This window comes from Platalea leucorodia (assembly GCF_965183815.1).
Source record: "Platalea leucorodia genome assembly, chromosome: 1".
Taxonomy (NCBI): domain Eukaryota; kingdom Metazoa; phylum Chordata; class Aves; order Pelecaniformes; family Threskiornithidae; genus Platalea; species Platalea leucorodia.
The window spans coordinates 210,391-232,718 of NC_138823.1; the positions used below are offsets into that span (position 1 = coordinate 210,391).

General features: G+C 45.3%; 1 protein-coding gene across 28 annotated transcripts in view; it reads right to left on the reverse strand.

Annotated features, from left to right (window-relative positions):
- Window positions 1-22,328, reverse strand: part of SCRIB (scribble planar cell polarity protein) — a 120,985-nt gene that overhangs the window by 68,909 nt on the left and 29,748 nt on the right. For 27 of the 28 annotated variants that reach the window (XR_014229466.1, XM_082324199.1, XM_082324192.1 and 24 more), the window contains exons 7-18: window positions 21,569-21,643; window positions 21,335-21,479; window positions 20,862-20,980; window positions 20,009-20,208; window positions 19,039-19,205; window positions 18,317-18,441; window positions 17,002-17,127; window positions 16,207-16,440; window positions 15,421-15,738; window positions 13,179-13,241; window positions 1,396-1,485; window positions 723-800 (exon numbers count right to left, since the gene is read on the reverse strand). Coding sequence is in view for 27 of the 28 variants with exons in the window: in XM_082324199.1 (XP_082180325.1) it covers window positions 723-800; window positions 1,396-1,485; window positions 13,179-13,241; window positions 15,421-15,738; window positions 16,207-16,440; window positions 17,002-17,127; window positions 18,317-18,441; window positions 19,039-19,205; window positions 20,009-20,208; window positions 20,862-20,980; window positions 21,335-21,479; window positions 21,569-21,643 (1,740 nt within the window). In the remaining variant the exon portion in view is untranslated. The remainder of the gene's footprint in view (window positions 1-722; window positions 801-1,395; window positions 1,486-13,178; window positions 13,242-15,420; window positions 15,739-16,206; window positions 16,441-17,001; window positions 17,128-18,316; window positions 18,442-19,038; window positions 19,206-20,008; window positions 20,209-20,861; window positions 20,981-21,334; window positions 21,480-21,568; window positions 21,644-22,328) is intronic. The other variant, XM_082324208.1, reaches the window with a different exon arrangement.

Consider the following 22,328-nt stretch of genomic DNA (forward strand, 5'->3'; position numbering starts at 1 on the left):
TAGCACTTCATTTGACTTCTACCATGGTCAATGCCAGATAAGTTGCGAGAAAGACTGGAACATCTACTCAGGCAAATGCCCAGGCCTCCACTGCTAATATGTAGGCTGCAGTGAGTAGGAGTGCATGAGATACCTAGAGACAACACAACAGATCACACAAACACAGGCCAGTGACCCAAATATAGATCACTTATTCCTCTGATCTCTGTCCAGCACTGTAGTGACATCTATTCCCTCCATAATGTAATCAATCCTTCCTCAAGTGCATCTTAATCCTGTACGATTAATCATGTTTTTAAATAATTTGAAGACAGGCAAGTACGGCATATAGCTGGCTCCCTGGTTAAGAAGTTATCTTACAAGGTCCACTTTTGCCCCACACAGGAAAGCAGATATGTAGAGGCTGGCTGGTCAGTCTGTTGGGGACGTGGGCACACACTGATGAGTATTTCTTCCCACCTGGCTTACACAACACTTCAGAGTTGGGGGAGAGTGAATGCAGGAGCAATTTCTGTCCTTATAAAGCAGCAGAAGATTAACGGTAATGTTAATTAAACAATTAACTCTTTGAGCCAGGGGAATTTTGTTTTGCTCCTGCACAGCTCCTGATGCTTAATTTGGCCTACAGACTAGCACAATACAAATAAACACCAAACCGTACTTCTCCCTCCACTCTCAAGTCATTAGAAGCATTTACTTCTTCACAGTAGCTAGATTCTTACCTCCAGAAGCTTGTCCCCAACACGAACCCCTGCACGAGCTGCGGGACCCTCTTCTGACACGCGGGAAATAAAGATGCCCTGGAAACAAAACTACTTGTTAGAAAAGGTGGAGCCCATTCCTCAACCCTCTCAAGTGTAGAGAGACCACTCCACACCGCTCAACTCAAGCGAAAGGGGAAATCCCGTGCCCCATACCCTGTACATTGGGACAATACAGCCACATCACCCCATTCAGGAGTTGACAGAAGGGGGAAAGAAATCCCATTGCAGGGCTACCCCACAGGTGACAAAGGGAAAAAGGGAATGACGCTTTAATCCTTTTCCAGTGCGATGAGAACATGACACCGCTGATGCCACCACATATGTGGAAGACAACCCCATACTCTTTGCCTTGTGAGTCCTGTACATCAGGACACAGATGGGAAGGAAACAGCTGTTGTCATTGCTGCTCTCTGGTCAGCAGCAGGAAGGTACAACAAATTGTGCTCCAGAGGCAAAAGCCTGCTCAGCTCTGCCAGCCTCCTGCTTCGGGGTGGGTCAAGGGCTGCTCCCACCTTGCTCTGAAAGCCCAGCCCAGACACCAAGCTGATACATACGGACATCCAACCTCCAGCTACAGAGAACTAATCCCTGAAAGTGGGTGCTTCAATAGTTATACAGTCCAGAGTCTTACCTCATCATCACCCTTATAGGGGGTGGAGCCCTTGCCCCCTGCGATGCTGATGCCCAGCCCCCCTGTCTGCCGCACGATAGTCAGTGTCAACTGGAAGCAGAATGGACACAGGTTACACGTCAGTGCAGACTGGGAGAATGCCCAAAACATCTTGAAGAGCAAGGGATAACTACTTAAAGAATAAGCACAAGAGTATACACTTTATCTGCATGCATCTGTTCACATATTTGTGTAAGCTGTGGTATCCATGCTTCAAAGGCACCAAAGTCACAATACTTTTAAACAAACAAATCCTTTTTCACAGTTGAGTCCTGAACCATATCTCAAGACCAAGAGTCAGTTTGCCTGTAATGAACACATTGGAATGATATGTCCACCACAAAGTAAACTGAGCAGCAGGGGTATAGGACTGGATAAAGAAACAGGGATAGTGTTCACACCACAGCCCAGCTCTATCACATGGCTCCCTTTGGAGTGTATTTCCATACAGCTACTGGGAGATTAAGGATCACCCCAATGTAGCATGCAGTAACAAGAACGGCACCTCTTCAGAATACCCTGAACAGATACTTGGCTTTGCTCTATTGATGGAAATCAATGCGTGATTCCAAAAAAGCCATCTGCTTTGTCCAGCTGGCTCCTTCCTCTTCTCCCCTCTGCACAGGCAGGCTCAGGACTGTAGCTGTGCAATCCAGAAGTCTCTTCTTCCTGTCTCCCACCTCTACATACCAAATTATGCCCACTTCCAATAGCAAAACTTTTGGTCAAACTTGAACTGAAATTGCTTATATTCAGGACACCAGCATAATCTGTTCACGTTGCCCCAGTCACAAGAACGAAAACAGGGAGCATGTGGTAGGATACAGGGAAAGGAATGGGATAGATAAGACTCTCGGGGATCTGTCAGGGCCAAGGACCAAGGAGCTGGTGAGGTAAGTGACAGAAATGTACGTAGACTCCTGGAGAGAACAAAATTTGCTGTCCTCCAGATGTCACTTCCCTGGAAACAAAGTCCAGAACAGAGAGCGGCTGCTGCAGAGGTGTCTAGCTTCAACATCAGGCCCGCTTGGCCTAGGTTGGGCCACAGTGTGGGCAGCAAAAGAAGCAGGAGACTTGCTTTCCTTAACCTCTCCCTTCAAGTCCTTCTTCACTTTCTACAATGACAGAAGCAACAGCTTGTGGAGCTTCACATTCTACTAAGTTTAAAACAAAAACAAACCAAAAAAACACCACAGGAATTGTAGAACTAAAATGAGGTTCCTTGCCATTTCCTTTCGTGCCCAGTCAACAGCGTAGCAGACAGCTGAAATTCTAGACAGACCATAAGTACATTGTCTCCAGTGCAAGACCTAGAGACTGAGTAAAATCCAAGTATTGAACACAAGGATTATTCAGGTGAGACAGAGAAATGTGGTAGTCATGAGACAGCATTGCATGTCATTGATAGCACACTTTAAAACCAGTTATAGATTAGACTAACGCTTCTTGCGTGAACAAGTCTATTAGGATCTAACTACAGATACCACCTTTTTTCTTCCAGTCTCACTGGATTTTAGTAATGCTCTAAAGACTTATATTCATATTCAACACAAACACTTCTAAAGACAATGGAAAACTAGGTCTCCAGACAAGGACTAGAGCGTATTTTAATAACAGGATCCAGATATTTCCAAGTAAGATAGCTGATGGTTTTGCTCTGTGCCTGAATCAATAGGACAGGACTGTTACTTTTGACAATGAGCAAGGAATATCCAATGTCACTGGTTACAGAAAGTAACTTTCAGTTGCACAGTAAGTTCATCGTGTAAACTAACTGAAAGATAAACAACAAAACCCATGGATTTCACAAATTCATAGAAACCAGACTGAAAATATGGGGAAATCTGCCAGAAGAGTCAACTGGACTGAGGCTTAAGAACATCATGTCTATCAAAATACACTGAAAAAGCAGAACACCAAGGAGGAACCAGACCTAATTAAACTAAAGACACTGCTAGAACAACAGTAAATGGGCTTGAATTGGACATAAATATATTCAGGCCGGAAAGAAGATTTCAAACTCCCAAAGCAAATTAGTTCTCCCATCAAAACAGTGTGGTGAGAAACTGAACTGGTGAATGTTTGTTTGAAGTCTATGAAAAGAATAATTGACATGAATATGAACCTGAGAAAAAAGGAACTGGATCCAGTAGCCTATAATGGTCTTCCAGTTTTATATTCAATAGTTCACATTACAGCCCAGACACTGCCTTTTGCACTAAACCAGTAAGTTATTTCGTCCCAAAAGCGCATCTGTCCTAAGGATGCTTCAGAGCTGCCTTGACTTCCACGGTGTCTAGACTGATGCTCTGGAAACACAGCAAACAGCTGCCCTAACAGGAGGGACAGCACAACCTCCTCCCCTGCAGTCACTCTTGCCAGTGACTTTCCTGGGTATTTTTCTCTTCTCCCCTAGAACCGGGGATCCACCTGCTCATCTCAGATGTAACAACTGATCTGCGATACTCCGCACCTAGAAACATGCTGCTCAACTGATTCTGGCTCCTTCCTTTGCAGAAAGGGCAAACCTTCATTAAGTGAGCAACATATCCAGAGTTTCTTCCTAGTTCCTCCCGGACAGAGAAGCACCCACGCCCTCCACAGAAAAGTGCTACTGATGAAGGAGAAGAGTGCGAAAATTGAAAAAGCTGCCACTTCAGCCTAGAGTTGTCATCTCCCTGAACTCCCACTGGAGACTAGGGGGAAAGCCATTTATCATCAATGGCACCAAAGCACAAGCCAAGGACACAGTTCTATCTCCCTCTGCTCTCCTCTATCCCCCTCAGTTCCACCTGTGTTTCTGCCTGTACATCTCCAGGGAACACACTCAAACAAGGACTGATTCCATCTCAACCTATTTTTCATACATTTTTAATACAGCTACCTTTTAACACATTCACTCAATCTTGTGAGATTTTCCGACTTGCAGTGAGTAAATGCATACCGTTCTGGAGAAACTAGAAATGTTGCACACATCGACAGGCTTACTTTTCAGTAGCAGCCAGGGATATCTGAGTATTGCCCAATGGACTTGAAACACTATTCGATGCTGTGCCTTGCAACTGCCAGCTAAGGGTTTTTGCAACTTGCTCTTGGCAGGGGCACAGCAGACACAGAGGCAGCAAACTAGACATTCACAGCATTCAACTGCCAAAGCATGGAGCTGTTGTACTTCAGAACCTGCTGAAAGACCAAGTTGTTCCTCCAGAAATACCCAAGGGAGCGGGGGGTTTAAGAGCTTTATTTCCAGAAGGTAGCAAGTTTCTGCGTGCACAGGCATCTTTTTATAACTTGCTATCTGGAGGCATGTAAGTGTCTAATCCCTGCATTTACGTCACTTGAAACTTTAAATCAGACTGCATCGTCAACCATGACACAGAAAACGCAAACATGCGATAAATACTTCTGATCTGTATTTGGACAGAAGCATGATGATGTACACGCATCACATGAAGGTGATGAATCGCACTTCACTCCAACAGCAGCTGAAGAATCCTTTAATATCATCAATAAGGAATAACCATTTTAAAAGTCAAAAGGACTGGATAACTTTAACCCAAGAGTCCTAACAACTGACTGAGATCTCTAATATGCTTATAGAGCATTTATAGAATTCTGGAATCTTGATACCCTGAAATAGCATTTACATTGTGCTGTTAGACTAGGAGATTACACAGGATGATGCCTGTAACTATCAGCACATCATCCTAGCACCAGTTCCAGAAAAGTAAGTGAAGAACATGCATGCCTCTTACCAGGCACACAGAAACAGCACTCCTGCCAAACAGCCGAGTTTTATGAAAATCAGGTCTCTTAAAAAACAAACACACTTCTATTTCATTCTTTGACAACACTCCAAACTTGGCTGATAAAGTAATAGCAAAGATTTAATAAGTAGACTTTTGTAAAACATGAAACTTGCTATCACAAGACATTCTTATTGACATCATATGATGCTGGTTTTAGGTGTATATTATATAAGCTAAAAACTAGCAGAGTTCAAGTACTAGTCATCACTGAAGACCCAAGAAGTAGGGTTCTGCTGAGAACTGCATCAGGCCTGATCTTATTCCAAATCGCTGACAGTAAAAATGTTAATTGTTCCATATGTGCGGAGGCTAGGAGCCTTCAAATATGGGAGGTGGAGGGATAGACATCTTTTTTCCTTTTCATGCCATTAATACACTTATAGGAAATGATTATTCCATGTTTGTAACAACAAAGGAATTAGGGATAACCAATGAAATTTCAGCAGCAGGCTTAAAAAAATGCTTTTTAATATAAAGCACGAGGAAATTATATAATTTATTACCACTAAATACTGTGGAACTAAAATGTAAAAAGGGATTGGAGAGATCAGACAATTTCATAGGCAGCAGCTCCACTGTGTCTAGTACAATGGTATGAACAGTCCAGAAATCCTAAACTACAGATTGCAAGGACCTGGGAAAATACCAGTGAAAGGATCACCATACCTCGCTAAGGTCTGTGCTTCCTAATCCCTGAAGAAAGCCCCTCACACCCACCATTAGAGATGTCTTTACACAGACATCACATTCAACTCTGTATGCCTTTTTTCCAGGAACACCTCAACAAAAAAGAGGGTATTTACATAGCACATAAATGTAAGAGACACATAGGAGTTCAGGAGCCAGAGGCGCTGACTCACCAGGTCAGATTAGAAGAGCTAAATCTGTCTGGCTTCAGTAAGCAGTAACTCGTGAGGACAAGTGGACATGCTGAAAATATCAGTGACCAAATGGAAGGTGGGAGATTACTGCATGAGCTGTTGAGAACTAAATTAAAAACGAGCAACGGAAAAAGGAACATGAAGGAAAGATCCTGCCCTGGCAGAGGAGCAGCCTGCTGAGTACGAGCTGAAGATTTTCTGGCTCTGATGTTATTTCTTCCTCTGTTCAGATGGTTTTTTAGTTACCACGGGAATGGATACTTGCAAGGCAGAGATAGTAGGGTACAGATCAGAGGAGTCAAGCACTTTACTGCCTTCGTACTAAACACCTCTCCACCCAGTTTAGTATTAACCAGAGAGAGCACCAAATAAGAGAAGTTTGCAAGCCCCAGTGACTGACAGCAGCATTAAGAGCAGACAGGGCGGGCGACCTGCAATGCCAAATGCTCTGGTGTACTCCTGCAGATCCCCTTCCCCAAAGAGACTCCAAGAGAGTGAACAACATTTCATTAAGTGAGGATGAAGAAAGGATGCATTTTTAAAAGTATTAATATCTATATAGGGATATGATTTCATCTTGATATAAGAAAAAATGTTTACAGTGAGAATAATCATTCACTGGAACAAGCTCCTGAGGGATGTGGTAGAGTCCCCATCAGTGAAGGTTTTCAAGATGCAGTTGGTCAGGGTGCTAGATAATCTCATCTAGGCTTCCTTTCCCACAAAAGGTTGGACCTTTCAAGGTCCCTTCCAACCTGGGCTGTTTTATGATTCTATGATTAGCTCTTTCATTAATGAATTCCAGAAACAGGGATTTAAGAAGCTAGTACTTCCTCCTCATCACGATGAGCACCCAGGTTTGCCACAGGCATGGAAACACCAACAGCAAAAGAGGGGACCCTGAAAGGAGCTGGGCTGGCTAAACTATGGAATGCAACAGGACACAGTTCCTCTGGAAATGAAAATACTCAACTTCTTAGATAAAGAGAAACAAAATGAGTACTGGACTGAGCCTTGAACCATTCCCAGAACTGGAAATAGGACAAAAATCTAGACACAGAAGTCCTGCAGATTCATCTGGAATGAGTGACACTGAAACACATTATATTTCTTCCTCTCTTCAGCAGTAAAGAATTTTTATTCCTATTCTTATTGATTCATTGGTGTAGTCATTCATCTTGCATCATTCTGACTACAAAATTTCACTTAGAAACTCCTCTCAGCCTAATAATTTCTTACTGTTCTAAACGTCCGCTTTAGCCCATCATTTAATATACAATTAAAAGACTGAAAGGACTGGAGAATTTACAGCTCTCTTCTAAAATCTGTTTCAACTTTGTGCTGCTAAGGGCAGACAGCACAGTAGGAGAGCGTTTGTCCAAGGTGACAGTGAGATAAATGGAAAATTATTGCACTAAACCTGGCATCACTCATTTTAAAACATACAAGCAGACACATCTTGAAGTACACCAACAGTTTGGAGGACAAAACTCACTGGGGACCTTGATGTTGAATGCAGGAACAAAAGCTAAGTAGCTAAAGAGAATTCCCATCCATGAACAGAAACTACTACATTTGAAGTGGAAGAAAAACTATGGAATTTAGTGAACTAAAGTCTGAATAAACTCTGTCATGTTATCCACAGTCAACAAACCTGAATTCAAGTAGAACAGGTGAATGAAAAGGCAGTGAGAAAGACAGGGAATGGAAATCTATCTTACAAGAGAACACCAGAAGAATTTGGTTTCTTTAATCTAGCAAAATGAAGACTAGAAGGAGTTGTGACTGATGTCCATAAAAACATACTAAGGACAAGCAGACAAAGGGTCAGACAGCAGGAAAGAGACTTTTTCAAGATAAAATATAATGAAAACAATGAATTAGCAAATGCAAGTTCAGCTTGAAAGTAAGTTTTCTCATCATTCAAGAAGTAGGAATCTGGAAAAGTTTTTGGTTTCTCACAGTAGGAGGACCCTGAGCATGTTACGTCGAGTAACAGGAGGAAACAATCTATATTTAATAAAAAGTTTGACTGACTTATGAAATAGAGTAGAGTATCTGGCTGCTAGTGGTGGTAGGAGACTTGACTTCAGGATTTCTTCCAAATAATCTATGTTATCTTCATCGTAAATTTAGCTTGTTGCTCCTGAATTGAGCACAGAGCTTTGACTAAGGTGTATCTTCCAGAAATGGCAACCTATCCCAATCTTGCCTCATTTCAGTTCCCAGATCCAAGCTGGTGAGTGTCTTCCATCACAAAGTCTCAAAACTATTCTAGGAGTTATCTTTCTCCACAGAAAGACACAGTCAGAAAACAGAATCACAGAATGCTTTGGGATGGAAGGGACCTTTAAAGATCATCTAGTCCAACCCCCCTGCAATGAGCAGGGACATCTTCAACCAGATCAGGTTGCTCAGAGCCCCATCCAGCCTGGCCTTGAATGTTTCCAAGGATGGGGCATCTACCACCTCTCTGGGCAACCCCTTCCAGTGTTTCACCACCCTCATTGTGAAAAATTGTTTCCTTGTGTTCAGTCTAAATCTACCCTCCTTTAGTTTAAAACCATTACCCCTTGTCCTGTTGCAGCAGGCCCTGCTAAAAAGACTATCCCCATCTTTCTTGTAGGCCCCCTTTAAGTACTGAAAGGCCGCAATAAAGTCTGCCCGCAGCCTCCTCTTCTCCAGGCTGAACACCCCCAGCTCTCTCAGCCTGTCCTCACAGCAGAGGGGTTCCATCCCTCTGATCATTTTTGTGGCCCTCCTCTGGACCCGCTCCAACAGGTCCATGTCTTTCCTAATACTATTGAGCTTGCAAATAGGGACCAGTTTTTAAAGGCATGCAAATGCTTAAGCCCCATTAATTTCTATAGGGCTTATTTTAATGCCTAAATTCTTCGTATAGTCCTCATCCTAAGAAGCAAGACCCGTATCTGTTGTATACATCATGTTTTCCTATTTCAAAAGCGAAAATCAGATTCACAGTGTTTTGTTTAAACACGGTATCCTCTCTCTCTCTGTTAAAAAACACTCCTCTCTTGCTTTCTGTTCTTTCTATTTGAGAAAGCAAACCAGATCATTGTGCCACAATCTTAGAGCAGGAACAGGAAACTCTGCAGATAGTTATGCATTTGTGTGAGAAATCACGTCACAGTTTGCTACTTGGTCCTTAAGAAAGCTCCAGATCAGATAAAATTTGCAGTTGACACAGAGTGATATGTTACGATGAAAAAGCAGCAATCACAAGTAATCTCTGTCACTTTGTAGGTGAATCGTATTCACACTGTGCCTTAACAGACCTCAATGTGAAGCTGTACATCTACAAGAAGAGATTATAATCCCTACCTCCAAACTGTTGGGAGGGTCACAGCATAATACTACTAAGGGCCCTTCAAACCAGTAGGAAAAAGTCATAAAAACATTCTTATGGCAATAAATTAAAAGCCAGACAAATTAAAACAGAAAATATGGCATATTTTTCCTTACTCAATGGGAACTTTAGTCATTTAAAAAATTAAATAAGAGAAAGCAGAGTGTTGTATCTTTTCATAACTTTAAGAGGACTCTACTCTGTCAGAAAGTATATTCTAGTCAAGCCAGCTGAGCAAACACAGGTGACATGATCTTTCTTGCATTATACAAGAGAGGTTTATTAATCTTTTCAGGGTTTAAAATTTACAGGTCACATTGCAGGAAAATCAAGTTTGCTACATAAGAATTCTAAGCCTGACAATGTCCTGATGAGTAGGCAGTCTCACCCAGTAAACAATAAAAACAGACCAAGGCACAGAGGTCCAAGTGTAAAGGCAGCATTGCAGCATCATCACTGAGATGAACAGGACTGCTCATGACGACAGGGCACCCCGATGTTATGGACTAAGCAGGCCAACCTTTTCAAAGTTGAACCCCCTTAACACCGGATGCTTCGGGACCTAGCTGTGCTGTCACAGTCTGCCTCTGGCAAACAGTAATTGTGGTGCCAAGGTGAGGCTTCCATTCAAACACAAACGGTAATATTCTGAGCAATTTCGAGAGGACAAGGCTCCTTTAAGGAGACGACTTGACTTGCTTCTGACTCCAGAGCGACAGGATATCTGAGCAGAAGGAGCTGACAGGATCTTTTCCACCCTCTGGCAAGGAAGTCAAGGCACTTTGGACATCTAAGATCAGCCTAGCTTTTTCCTAGGGAGGGAAAGTAGCAGCATATCCTTTCTAGATAGCCTTGTGCAGCTGGGAGAAAGCATCACGGGAGAAGCAAAAACCTATAAAGCTCCCCAGTCAGCACAAGTTTTGCCAGTGTAGAGCCCTCCATGACTCCTATATTTTCAGGTGCTCTGCAGAAGATGGGTTAAGCCTGGGCAAACACAGAAGGATGACATCAGCCATTATTGCAGACAAAGAAGCACTGGTCACTTAAACAGAATTTGGGACCCTCTTTCCACTATTATCTTCAATCTGAACAGCAGCTCTTTCTGGATTATTTCTTCAAAAATTATCTGAAAACAGACTTCAGGTGCAACCTCGTGCCTTCAAATAGCAGCTTGATACGCTTCTTTTCTCCTCCAAAAGTCTCCCTAAAACCCAGATACATCCATTTCTGCAGTGCAGATGGAGATTGAGACAAAACAGAGTCAGCAGTGGAATCCAGATATCCACTATCAGATAGCACATGCTTTAACAAAATTATTGCTTTCACTGTAGTAGTGTCTCATTGGCACTAACAGCTAAAGGAGCTCTGGAAGTACCAGCTGCATACATAGCACCAGGCTCTTACACCCTGATGCTGGGGTGCTGACAGAAGTTAGGCAAATGTCTCCAGCTCTACTCTGGCAAGGTTAGTCTTCAGCTCAGGATTATGGTTTAGGCTTAAAGAACACACAATCAGTAGTTCCTTCTCTCTGAGAGCTGTATAAAATTACGCAAGGAATGTTATAGCAGCATTATGAACTTAAACTGTGCTGCTCAAGGGGCACCAGGCTCTCCACTCTGCAATGGTCTTGCTCAGTTTCATCAGCCCATTGGTTTAGCTATAACAGGCTATTCTCAAGGACATGAAGTCATCCCCAAAAACAGCAAGGTAGATGCTATTTCTGGGATCAGTCACTTCCCAAGATAATTCTCTACTCAGATGCTAAGTAGTCTTTAAGGCCCTGAATATTTCTCCTGTTGTCCTCCACCTATTCACTGAGAGGCACGTGCTTTTCACAGCCCACGTGCTAGGAAAGATGGCAAGAGCACCCCTCTCAGCATGAGTGAGGTGTCCCAACTGCACAGTGCTCAAGTTCAGCTCTCACAGCACTCAGGCTGAGTCCCATGGTTTGCTTTCACTGATGTTTCTGGAGACTGAATCTTCCACATGAGCTGCAGTCCTGGTAGATGCCCAGCGTGATTCCACTAAAATGACAGAGTATCACTGACTGGAGAGGTCAGCAACCATCCACTCAGCTGAGCACTCCCTCAGAGCTGTAGGATAATCAGCTGCTTCCCAAAGCAGTTCTGCTCTGGGGCAACTTCAGCTACCACCACCCGTCTGGTGGATCTCTAGTATGCTTGTCCTTGGGAGCTGCACTACCATGTTGCTCTTTACAGTGAGGGAACAGATCTGCACAAAGGAGACTGCACTGCAGGGACATCAGAGCAAACCTGGGGCCTCTAACCAGCTACCCTCTCCAGCCACCACAGAGAAGTTCTAGGCCCTTCCATCAGATGCAGGCGGAGCACGGGCAGGAGCCAAGGAAGAGGCAGGCAGGCTGTTTCCTGATACAAGACTGAGGCTTCCTGGGCCACCGCACCTCAAGAAGCAAGAAAACTCTGCAAATGGAACATGGCATCTAACAGCTGGAAAGAAGGACCAAGAGCAGTGATTTCCCAAAAGAGGGATCAGGAAGCACCTGGCTATACTTAGTTTTGCCACTGAGCAACAGAAGAGCTATGCAAAAGAGAAACGCAAGAAATATTAAGACCTTTTTCAGTGATCTAGAGCTAAGATGGACAAATCTTCAGGACACACTAACAGTGGACCACATCTGAGCCAGCTCATGTTTCGCCTGAAGTAGAAGGGATTTGTCACCTCCCTCCCAGAAAGTCTTACTCCAAAACCAAGAAAGAAAAGCCTCCATTTTACACCTCAGGGAGTAGCAAAGAGCCAAGTTCAAACAGACAACCAGGCCAGCACTCTCATGTAATACATGGGTCTGGTACCATTGTACTGTCCTAAGGGAAGAAACCTTCATGCAAGCCATTAGTACTGACAACAGTTTCTGCCTCTTACTAGTGGCAGCAGCACTCTGCTTCCAACAGTTCCTTAGAAACATTGCCTGCAGAAAGCCCACTAACCCAAAGGACCAGGCAAGCCTACTGAAAACTTGTAAACAAATTCAGGAAGTTAATCATAGTCAGAAGATGAGCTAAGGCAGCAAGACACAAGACTTTAAACTTTGGCACAGAACACCACACATGTGCCAGGGGCTTTATGGACCCTCTAGTGCCACCTGCCCCTTTCTGACATCCCAAAGTGCTCCACATGAAGGCCTGAGGGGATTCTATACGGCTGGCTGCATGAGATGCATGAGTCATTAGCTCCAGTCCACCTTTCTCATGCAATGGCACAGTGTCCTGAGTTAGATCCTCCTCCCTCTCCCAAAGGCTCATACACAGCACTCAGCAGATTCCTATGGCCTCTACTCCTTCAGGGTTACCCACCATTCCCAGAAGTATGCATTTATTTTCTTCCGCCTTCCCTTTCCTCAGTGCAAATAGGAAACTGAAAGCAAATAGGAACTGAACTTTCCATCTCAGCCCGCTTTGGTGTTTTTACATTTCTTCCGTCTCACTCCTGATCTGCAGCAGCCATTCTCACCTCAGGTATGGAAAAGTAGGGAAAGGAGGTGAAAGCAGGGGAGGAAACAATCATTGTGTTTTTGTGATCAGTCAGGTCCAGAAGCCACTTGACCCAGAGAGATCAGAGTTTCCCCTACAACAATGGGTGAGCCTGGGAAGCAAATCAAGCAGACTGAATGATTTTTGGCAGAGAGAGAACAGTAGGAGTGGTACAGACCTCTTCCTCCTCAATGCGAGCAGGTTCAATCAGCAGATTATTGGCTTGATCAAACGACACCCCCTGTTAGGACAGGAACCAGCAAAGAGGCATGCGGATTAGTGGAGCATAAACCAAACCCGCCACCACTACCACCACCACCCAACACACAAACGCACGCCGCTCTGATAGGTCTGGCCACACAGCACCAGAGCAGACCCCACTCACACCACTCCTGATTACCACCTACCAGCGAGTACCAGCGACAGGCTGCTCCCGGGACTCACAACATGCAGAGTGTCAGCGCTTTTTGGCCCAGCTAACTGGAAGCTGCATCTTTAAGGACGTATTTTGTCTGTGTTGGCACTCTGAGGCTGTGACCACCAAGCTCACAAGCTTAACAGTATTAGCTGATTTTACCCCCTCTGAACCAAGTCATTCAGTGAAGAAGAAAGGATTAAACAACACAGGAGAAAAGCACAAAGGGACCTCTGGTGCCACCCAGCTGCTGCACAGAAATGAAGCGATCCCAAATCAAAATGCATTGGTCCCTCCTGCAAAGGGAAGAGCCTCCAGTGGAACAGTGCATCCTGCCAGACACCCAGGGATCCTGCTCCCAAATGCAGGAAACCTTAGAATTTCTCTTGAAAACCAACCGCCTTTGCAAAAAAAACTCTGGTTTAAGGATTCAGCCTCCTGCACACCCTGTCCTACTGCCTTCTACAATGCATGTATGCAGCACCTCTTACTTGAAACTCCACTGCACAGGGACACCGCTCCCCACATTCCCACTTCTGGAAGACAGCTCAGGAGGCAAGCTAATAAATCTGCATTCATGGAGCAGACATCCAACCCAGCCTCATGAAAAGGAAAACTGTGATTTCCAGGCAGAAGGCTTAGTCAATAACAAAGGTAACTTTCTCATAGATACACCAAACCTGTGGTCTCAACGCCTATGTAGACTTTACAGGTTTTGCCAATGGGTCAGTGCATCCTCAGCTTTCAGTCCCTGACTAAAATAAGCTTTTTGGGTGAGGGCATTTCCTAGGTATGGCAGGTCTTGGATGAAGGGGATTCAAGATGGCTTCATGCATCCTTACAAGCAGCAGCGACTCCTTTTCATTCTGAAGAACTTCACGAACAGTAAGGAAACTACATGCCTCGTCCCTAGGGAGCAAGGGACAAGCTGTATCAGCTCAGATACAGCAAGGCAAGCATCCACTGAGAGAAAGGCTCCAAAGCAAACTTGAGTGCAAGAACCTTCCCCTGAGCAATCTGAACTCGAGCGGTGGAAATGATCCCAAAAGTCTGGAGTGTGCGTAGTAACAGCAGGAACAGATTTTACTCCCGCATCTTCTACCAGTTCAGAGACCCATATCTCACCCATGAGATTTGTTGGTGTCAGACTATGATGGAGATTCAGCCACATCCTAATCCCTGCCTGCCAAATACATCTCACAAAATCATCACACCAACTTCAGTAAGAATTGGTCTAACCTCATGCGTTGTCCCTCATCAGTATATTCCTATTCCACTGTGAGGATCTTCCTCAAGCAAGAATCTGTGTGTGTCCCTAAGCAAACATGGTGATTCAGCCGAGAAGAGCCAAGGACCTCCTATCTCATCAGCCCCCAGCATAACTAGAAAGGCCCATCACAGCCCCATGGCCCATGGTAACGGCAAAACTCCAGCGCACAAGTTCCCCTAAATCCCAACGCACACTTCATCAGACTGCATCTGCGCTGGGGCAGGCACAGGGTGGAACCAACGGGAAGGGCACACTCCTGTCTGCTCTCACTACCCACCCCTCTCCAGGAAGCACTGTGGCAGAAAGACAAGTGTAAGCAGCCCGAACATAAGCCTGAGATTAGATCCATCCAGGGATAAAGCTCATCCTGTTGCAAATGAGGTGCAACAACCAGCAAGCAAGGAGGCAATTGAAAGGAACGGAAGAACCTGTCGGTGATGGGACAAAAGAACTGTTCTTGCAGCACAGAACACATCATCACACATAATGGGGAGGGTGCAAGAATCTGGATGCAGCACAAGGAGTCAGACATAAGCAACATGGCACAGCACTTGGACGATCATATGAGCCCCAGAACGAACTTCAGCTCTCCCACCCTCAGCGTGTCTCTCCTGAAGTGCTGGAGCCTCTTGCCAACGTTTTCATTGGTACCACATCAACCTGGCTGGTAGTTCAAAGTAGCAGAAGGGAGGTCTGGTACCCCTCTGACCTTCCCCCCTCCCCACAAGACCTTACCTTCACTGATGGCTGAGCAGATAAAGCTCCATTCTTTCTGTCATCCTCATCCCACACGTCCTCCTGATCCTCGGGCTCTGTGTTGTTATTGCAGCCTCCTAACTCCTCTTCCTCTTTGGGGACTCCATCACTGTTCAGCCCTTGCAGGAGTGCCACCACTGCCTCTGGCTTGGGCAGTTTAGTTATCTTAAAGTGTTTCTTATAATGGGGCGTGTCCTTGCGGATAAGCCTCTGTTTCTCCACTGGGAATGGCCGTTCTTCATCTTCATCCTCATCCTCACTCCGTATTAGTGTGTCCTCAGCAAAGTGTACAGTGGGCTACAATGGCAAAGCCCCAGAAAGGTTGTGAACCTCAGGTAACAGCCTTATCTGGAGGCAGTGCAGAAACCTGCTGTCCCCCACTACCAACACAGGCTAAGCCAGTGTTGCTGCTTTTGTGCTAAAGAAGATGCAGGAATATACATTAAAATTTCACCATACTTGCCTTTTTCCATATCAACTCCTTCACCTAGACACATCTTCTGTCAGCTCCAGGGATTGAGGGTGCTCAAATCTGTAGCCCTAATTTTCCCATGGTCCCTGTCTGGTTCCCACACTGTCCTTCCTAGTCTCCATGGACCCAGCTCCCACAAATTGCCTGAATGTCTACTTGCACTTGGCTTCGACGGCCTGTATTTGCCTCCAGTGATGCCCAAATCTCACTCTACATCTATTTACCATTTTCTCTGAAACTTTCAAGTCCTTCCACTTTTTATCATGACCCTGCTGCAGTTCCTAGATTCCTACCTCATTGTATTCCACTTCCACATCTTCCTCCTCTTGGTCAGCAGCTTCCTTATGCTCCTCTTCAGCTCTGGGCTTTGCCTCCTTCTCCAGCTCCTGCATCTCAGGCACCTGCCCATTTGGCCAGCTCCTCTCTCCCTCCTCTCCCTGCTCCTCTCCCCTAAAGTCAGCAGAGGCAGTGCTGTTGGAAAGGTGGGAGTCCTCACTGCGATTTGACATGGCGCTCAACCTCTTCTCCTGAGAAGATGATAGTAAAAGTCAAGATGGAAACCAAAGCAGCAGATGGAGCAATGTAGTGTGACTGGTGTGAGGTGGGGTATGATCCAGTACCAACAGAACCAGGTTTTTCTTCAGGCTGCCTGCTGCTTTCCCTGCCAAGCCTGCTGCATGTCACCTAGGTCTACCCCTGTTCCACCATCTGTGTAGGCATTTATTCTTAGTATCACACCTGGGCAGCAAGATGCCTCCTCTGAGCACTCTGTTCCCATCATTCTTTACCGGGCATATCAGAGCCTTCTTTTCCTCTCCCTGTGTTATGACAAAAGTGGTACCAATGCACACAATTCCCCTTACATTGTTCTCAGTCTCCTGGTTGCACCTCTTGCTCTATCTCAGTGGCCCTAGCTGACACCACAAAGCAGATTCCAGCCCTTGGAATTCAGGCGATCCATGCTCAGTCCCTTCCAATCTTTCCCAAAAGTAAGTTCTTTCTGCCCAGCTTACACACACTGCCTCCCCATTCCCCAAGTCCGCTCCATGTTCTGTATGGTTATCCATTTCTTACTGAACAGCACTCACTTCTGAGTTAGGAGAATTCAGGTCCGTGTCAGGCTTTGCAGCATATACCTCATTGCGCCGAACTTCAATCACTTTCTTCATAACCTTCAGTTCACTGGGATGAGGGGTTGCTCTGCGCTGTAAGCCCTACCAAAGAAAAACACTCAGAGCAGGAGATTCAACAGTCAGAGCAGCATGTGTCATGCCTCAATAATGAACCACTTCAAATAACATGTCTTATCAGAGTGCTAGAACCCCAGCAGGACATGACCTAAATGTTGCATTGCAGGATCTAATCTGGGCCTCACCACTACTATAGCCTGCAGCTGGGAAGAGGAAAGAAATGGAAGCAGATAACACTTCCTCAGAGCTCGCACTCAGACATTATCCTGCTCTCCATCTGATAGAGGGATTGGGAGGAATTATAGAGACAGGAAGTTTAAACTGTGCTTCAGGCTTAGTAAATGCGAAACTGTCAACACAGAAACCCCTAAAGGAACACACAGGTAGAATATCTTCTTAATCCCTCTGGTGTTTCTTAACATGTCTGACAAGCCTGTATGCTACCAGAATTTGTGATGCTTAGCTAGTTCCATCCCAGCTAAGAGTCAAGAAAACCGGTATTCTAAAATTAATAATAATGTTAAAAACAATCAAAATCCCCCCACAAAACCTCCAAACACCAACAGCATATACATGCTGCAAGGACAGATGCAAAAAAAAAAAAAAAAAAAAAAAAATCTGTCCCCGAGATAAAAAGGGAAAAAAATCCTGCAGGAGATTTAAACCAACAGAGTACTTGCTGAAAACTGAAACTTCTATCCTGCCCTTTGTATCTGCAATTAAAGCAAAATGATCTTCCATAGTTTTTGAGGCTGTCTGTCTACTGTGTTTAGCTACTTTAGTAACAGGATACTCCACAGCACTGGCTTGCATCTGGTTCCATGCTTGGAGGGGTGGAGATTGCCTGGCTCAAGTTTGGCTGTGCAGCTCTTCCCCATGGGGGAGGTCAACTAAAATCCAGTCCTGACAGAGCTCTGACTATTAGGATCTCTGGACTACCTGAATGCTCCATGGGCAGGTTTAGCAGTCACAGCTCAACTCCCATGGGATAGACGTCAAAATGTAAATCTGCACAAAGGCTCTCAAGGAATTCTCTTTTATACCTGCTTGTCTCCTCAGGGCACCAAATGCCCTTCGGATTGCAAAAATATAGTACATGTCTGCAGCAGTAGAAACATGAACACCATAATAGCTCCCCATCTTAGGAAAAGGTTTAGAATGTGCCTATGTTTCCATAAGCAGCTAACAAGCCTTCAGAAACTCTTCTTCTTACCCGTCTCTCAGCTCCAGACTCCTCTTCGTCATCTACTTTGGGTTCATCCAGGAACTGAATCACACTGACTCTGTTTAAATTGGTGTCCGTCCAGCTCTCATCCACACTGTTCTGCAAAAGATTCTCTGGGGAGAAAGACAATACCATGGGAGCTACTGAACGGGCAGGGTGGTAGGCTTGGATGAAAGACAGTTCTCAACCCATTAGGGCGCTTCTGTTGTATCTGCCCATGGCATCAAACCACAGAGGCCTTGAGGACAAAGGACGTAGCCTCCAGATCTTGTCACCTCTTGTACATCTCCCACCAGATCTACAGCAGCCTCTACAAAAGGACCTGAATGGTTCAGCTCTAGCACTCCTTACCCAAGAACTAAGGAAAAAGGTAGGATTAAGGCACGAATCAGAAGTATTGACACAAGAGTATCATCACGACAGGAAGCAAGCCTTACAGACAATGAACTACTCAGTCAATAGATCAAAGCAGAAGACTTGAAGACTAGGCTGCAGCTTCTTTACCACCTGGCAGAGAAGCAATTTCTCAGTTTTAACAATCTGTGCCTTGGAAAGTTGCCACCAGCCACTCAGGAGCATAGGTCTGCTACAGGTATCACAGTAACGAAGAACAGTCCAACCAAGCAGAGAGGAAGGTTCAAGGCCTCTTCCCTACAGCACTCTCCAGAGTACACGGTACTGCAGACAGTGTTCATAAGGCAGTCTCTTACCTAGACTAGGAGAGGGCTGCTGGGGAAGCAGGTAACAAGTGAGAACTTTTTCTCCTGTCTTTTCATCATCCTCTGTTTGGAATTTCAGCATAGGCTGGGACTGATTTTCTGCCAGCCACAGGGCTTTCAGGTTAAGATTTGTCAAAGCAAATGGCAAGTTCTGCAGTCTGCAAAAGAAAAGAAGAACTGCTGGTTAAACTTACTTGGCAATGAAGGAACTTCAACTCAGACTGCATTGGAGGACAGAGCCAAGCCACTTCAGGATCCCTCACTCTTACACACACTGAAGCAGCTGGCTCGTGCTGCATATGGCTCAGCCACAGACTGGACTCCAGTAACCCACCCTCATCAGTTTTTAGCAGAGGACAATTCCCATCAACAACGTGAAAATGGTGAACTTTGAAGAGGGGTTTGAAGACAGAAAAATTATGCTTTCACAGACCAGTATACAGAGAGTGTTCCAAACAGAAGCTCTGGTCAGCTTCCAACTGCTACAAAAAAGACCAGCCTCAGCTAACAGAACTGCAGCTAAAATCTGCAAAATCTTTCAGAACAGATCACAGGTATTTGCACACTGTGGGGTTGTGCACATCACAAAAAAAGACTTTGGCACCAATGACCTGAGGACTGATGACACAAAAATTACAAAACCTGCAGGAAGGAAGACAGTGGACCAGGGAAGTCCCCTGATCTTTATTTCACACATGGCAAAATGCCCCCACACTTCTGCATTAGTTCTACCCTGTATTCAAGTAACACGGAGGAGGGCTTAACAGGCAAAGCTTGAGACACACACACCCTCTTTCCAGAGCCCTAAGCAGCCAGTCTGGTCTTCTCCAAACCGTGGATCCTGGGATCAGCATAGATCCAGCATCTCCCAAAACACAGCAGGGCCCAGCCCATGCTGCTCCTTCACAATAGCCTCCTTAGGAACATGCCTACCAGCTTGTTTACTCTTCCTGCTACTGACCTGTTCCCGGCCACATCCAGGACGTGAAGCTCAGTTGTGTTGGCAAGCTCTGGTGGCAGGAGGGCCAGGCGATTGTCTCGCAAGGACAGCACGTTCAGATTGGCACAGCCTCCAATCTCAGCTGGAAGGGATGTTAGCCGGTTCCGATCCACGTTCAGGTTCGTCAGCTTGACCAGCTTGCCAAGGGACTTTGGTAAAGCCTAGGAAGGAGATGATTCAGTAGTTGCAAAAGATAAGAGCAGTAGAATAAAGGTATAAAGGGATAAAGCCCTCTATCTGGGGAAAAAAAGCTGCCTTCTGTCCTAACAGACACATTTTCAATGAAGTTCTCACTACAACTTTGGAACAGATTTTCCCTCAGGTTCACAGACTGTTACATGCCAGCTCTTCACCTCAGCACAGCACAGCACACTCAGAACACCACTGGTCAAGATTCTTCTCCTGTTCATCTGTCCATCCCCAATACTTGTGTTTTAACAATCAAATAATGAGCAGTTTGGAGCAGGGCCATTTTACATTACACTACTCCATGGCCCCTTGCCAAATGCAGCTTTTGATGTAGTCCTGCTCCCATCAGACTGGATGGGCTTCAGAATTAGCTATCCTAGAGCCAGCATCCTAGCTATCCTAGAGAATTTTTCAGAGGAAAAAAACAGTGAGAGAAAGCAGCTTCCACCAGGGTCTTCTCAAGAGCCTGTGAGCTAGGTGAAACTGTGCATTAAAGCAGCTGAAGGGAGAGCAGCTGGAGCATGCTCAGGAATCCAGCTCAGAGGCCAGAAGATGGGAAAAGATCCCTGGCACGTGGCTAAACTGAATAGCACAGGAGAGGCAGGGTGGCTGCTGGTGTACTTACTGTCAGCATGTTCTCCGTCAAGATGAGTTCTGACAGATTTTCACAGTCTCCAATTGACTCTGTCACCTCTGTCAGCCGATTCTGGTCCACCTTGAGGATGGAGAGCTGCTTCAGCTGACCTGGCCAGGGCAACAAGCTAGGTGTGAACTATGCCACAGAGATAATGACACTGTTCTATGTTCATCTGGCCAAAATGCCTCCCATCAGGGATTATGTAACCTAACAATACAGGCACTACCTTTCTTCCCCACCAGGCTTGTTCACAGGTTTCACCTGTGCATGATGCAGATCAAGAACCTGAACTCATGCTGTAGAGTCCTGCTTATCAGTATCATCTACTGCTTCTGCACTCAACTATTGTGACTATGTCCATCAAGCCCTAATACCTTGTTGCATACACTCTTGCCTGAAGCTCCCCCGCCAGGAGCACTGACTGGGCAGTGAAGTCCTGCTCCCCATCCCACAATACTCACCAATCCCATCTGGAATGCATTCCAACAGGTTCTGTGACAGGAGCAAGTCCGTCAGTGCTACTAGCCCACTGACCTCATTGGGCAACTGCTCCAGCTTGTTCTCTGACACATCCAGACAGACCAAGCGGCGGAGATTGCCCAGCTCCTAGGATCAGAAAGGAGACACTATGGTTCGAGGGAGCAACTGAGAAAGGGAGTGAAGTGGTGAATCAATGGCCCTGAACAGATACTCACTGGGGGCAGGGCTGAGAGCTGGTTCCGGTCCAACCAAAGCTCACGCAGGTTTGGTAGTGCTCCCAGAGTATCTGGCTGTAACAGAGCAGGACAGTAATAGCATCAGTCCCTTCCACAGGGGAGAAGCTGCTCCAGGATGCTACAAATCACACCACACCTCTGCAAAGCTAGACATTGTTATTGCTTTCACACCTCCTAGAACCATTCACCAAATGGTTTATGAAGCTAACTGTTGGTGTGCCACAATATAGCAGCATATATGTTTGGAAATGTCTGGGATGGCCTACTGGCTGCAGAAGGTCCCAACAGGAAACCTGGAAGACAACAACAAGGACTGTCTGGTAGTAGGCGAGACAAGAACTAAACAGGGTTTTGGAAATTCTGGCCTTATGAAAGAAATAAGTCTTTCTCCTCTTCCTCCTCTCAGACATGAAAACAAATATTTGGATAACACTGGCCAACTCAGCGTGATATAGCAGCACCATCAGCAATGGTAGACATATGTTTATAGCATCACTCCACAAACACCACAGAGACTGATTGGCATTTGGGTTTGGAGTTAATGCACTACTGGAGTGTGCTTCAAGCGTCAGACAACTGTTCTCGCAGATAAGCTGCAGCCTTGTGCATAGGAAGTTGCACGAACTCCTCTGCCTCTCAATTTGGATGGGTTTCTGCCAAAAAGCATTCTAGAACATTAAGAAGAGGATTCAGTAACAGCTTCATCCATAGCTGCAAAATTAAAGAATATCACTGGATG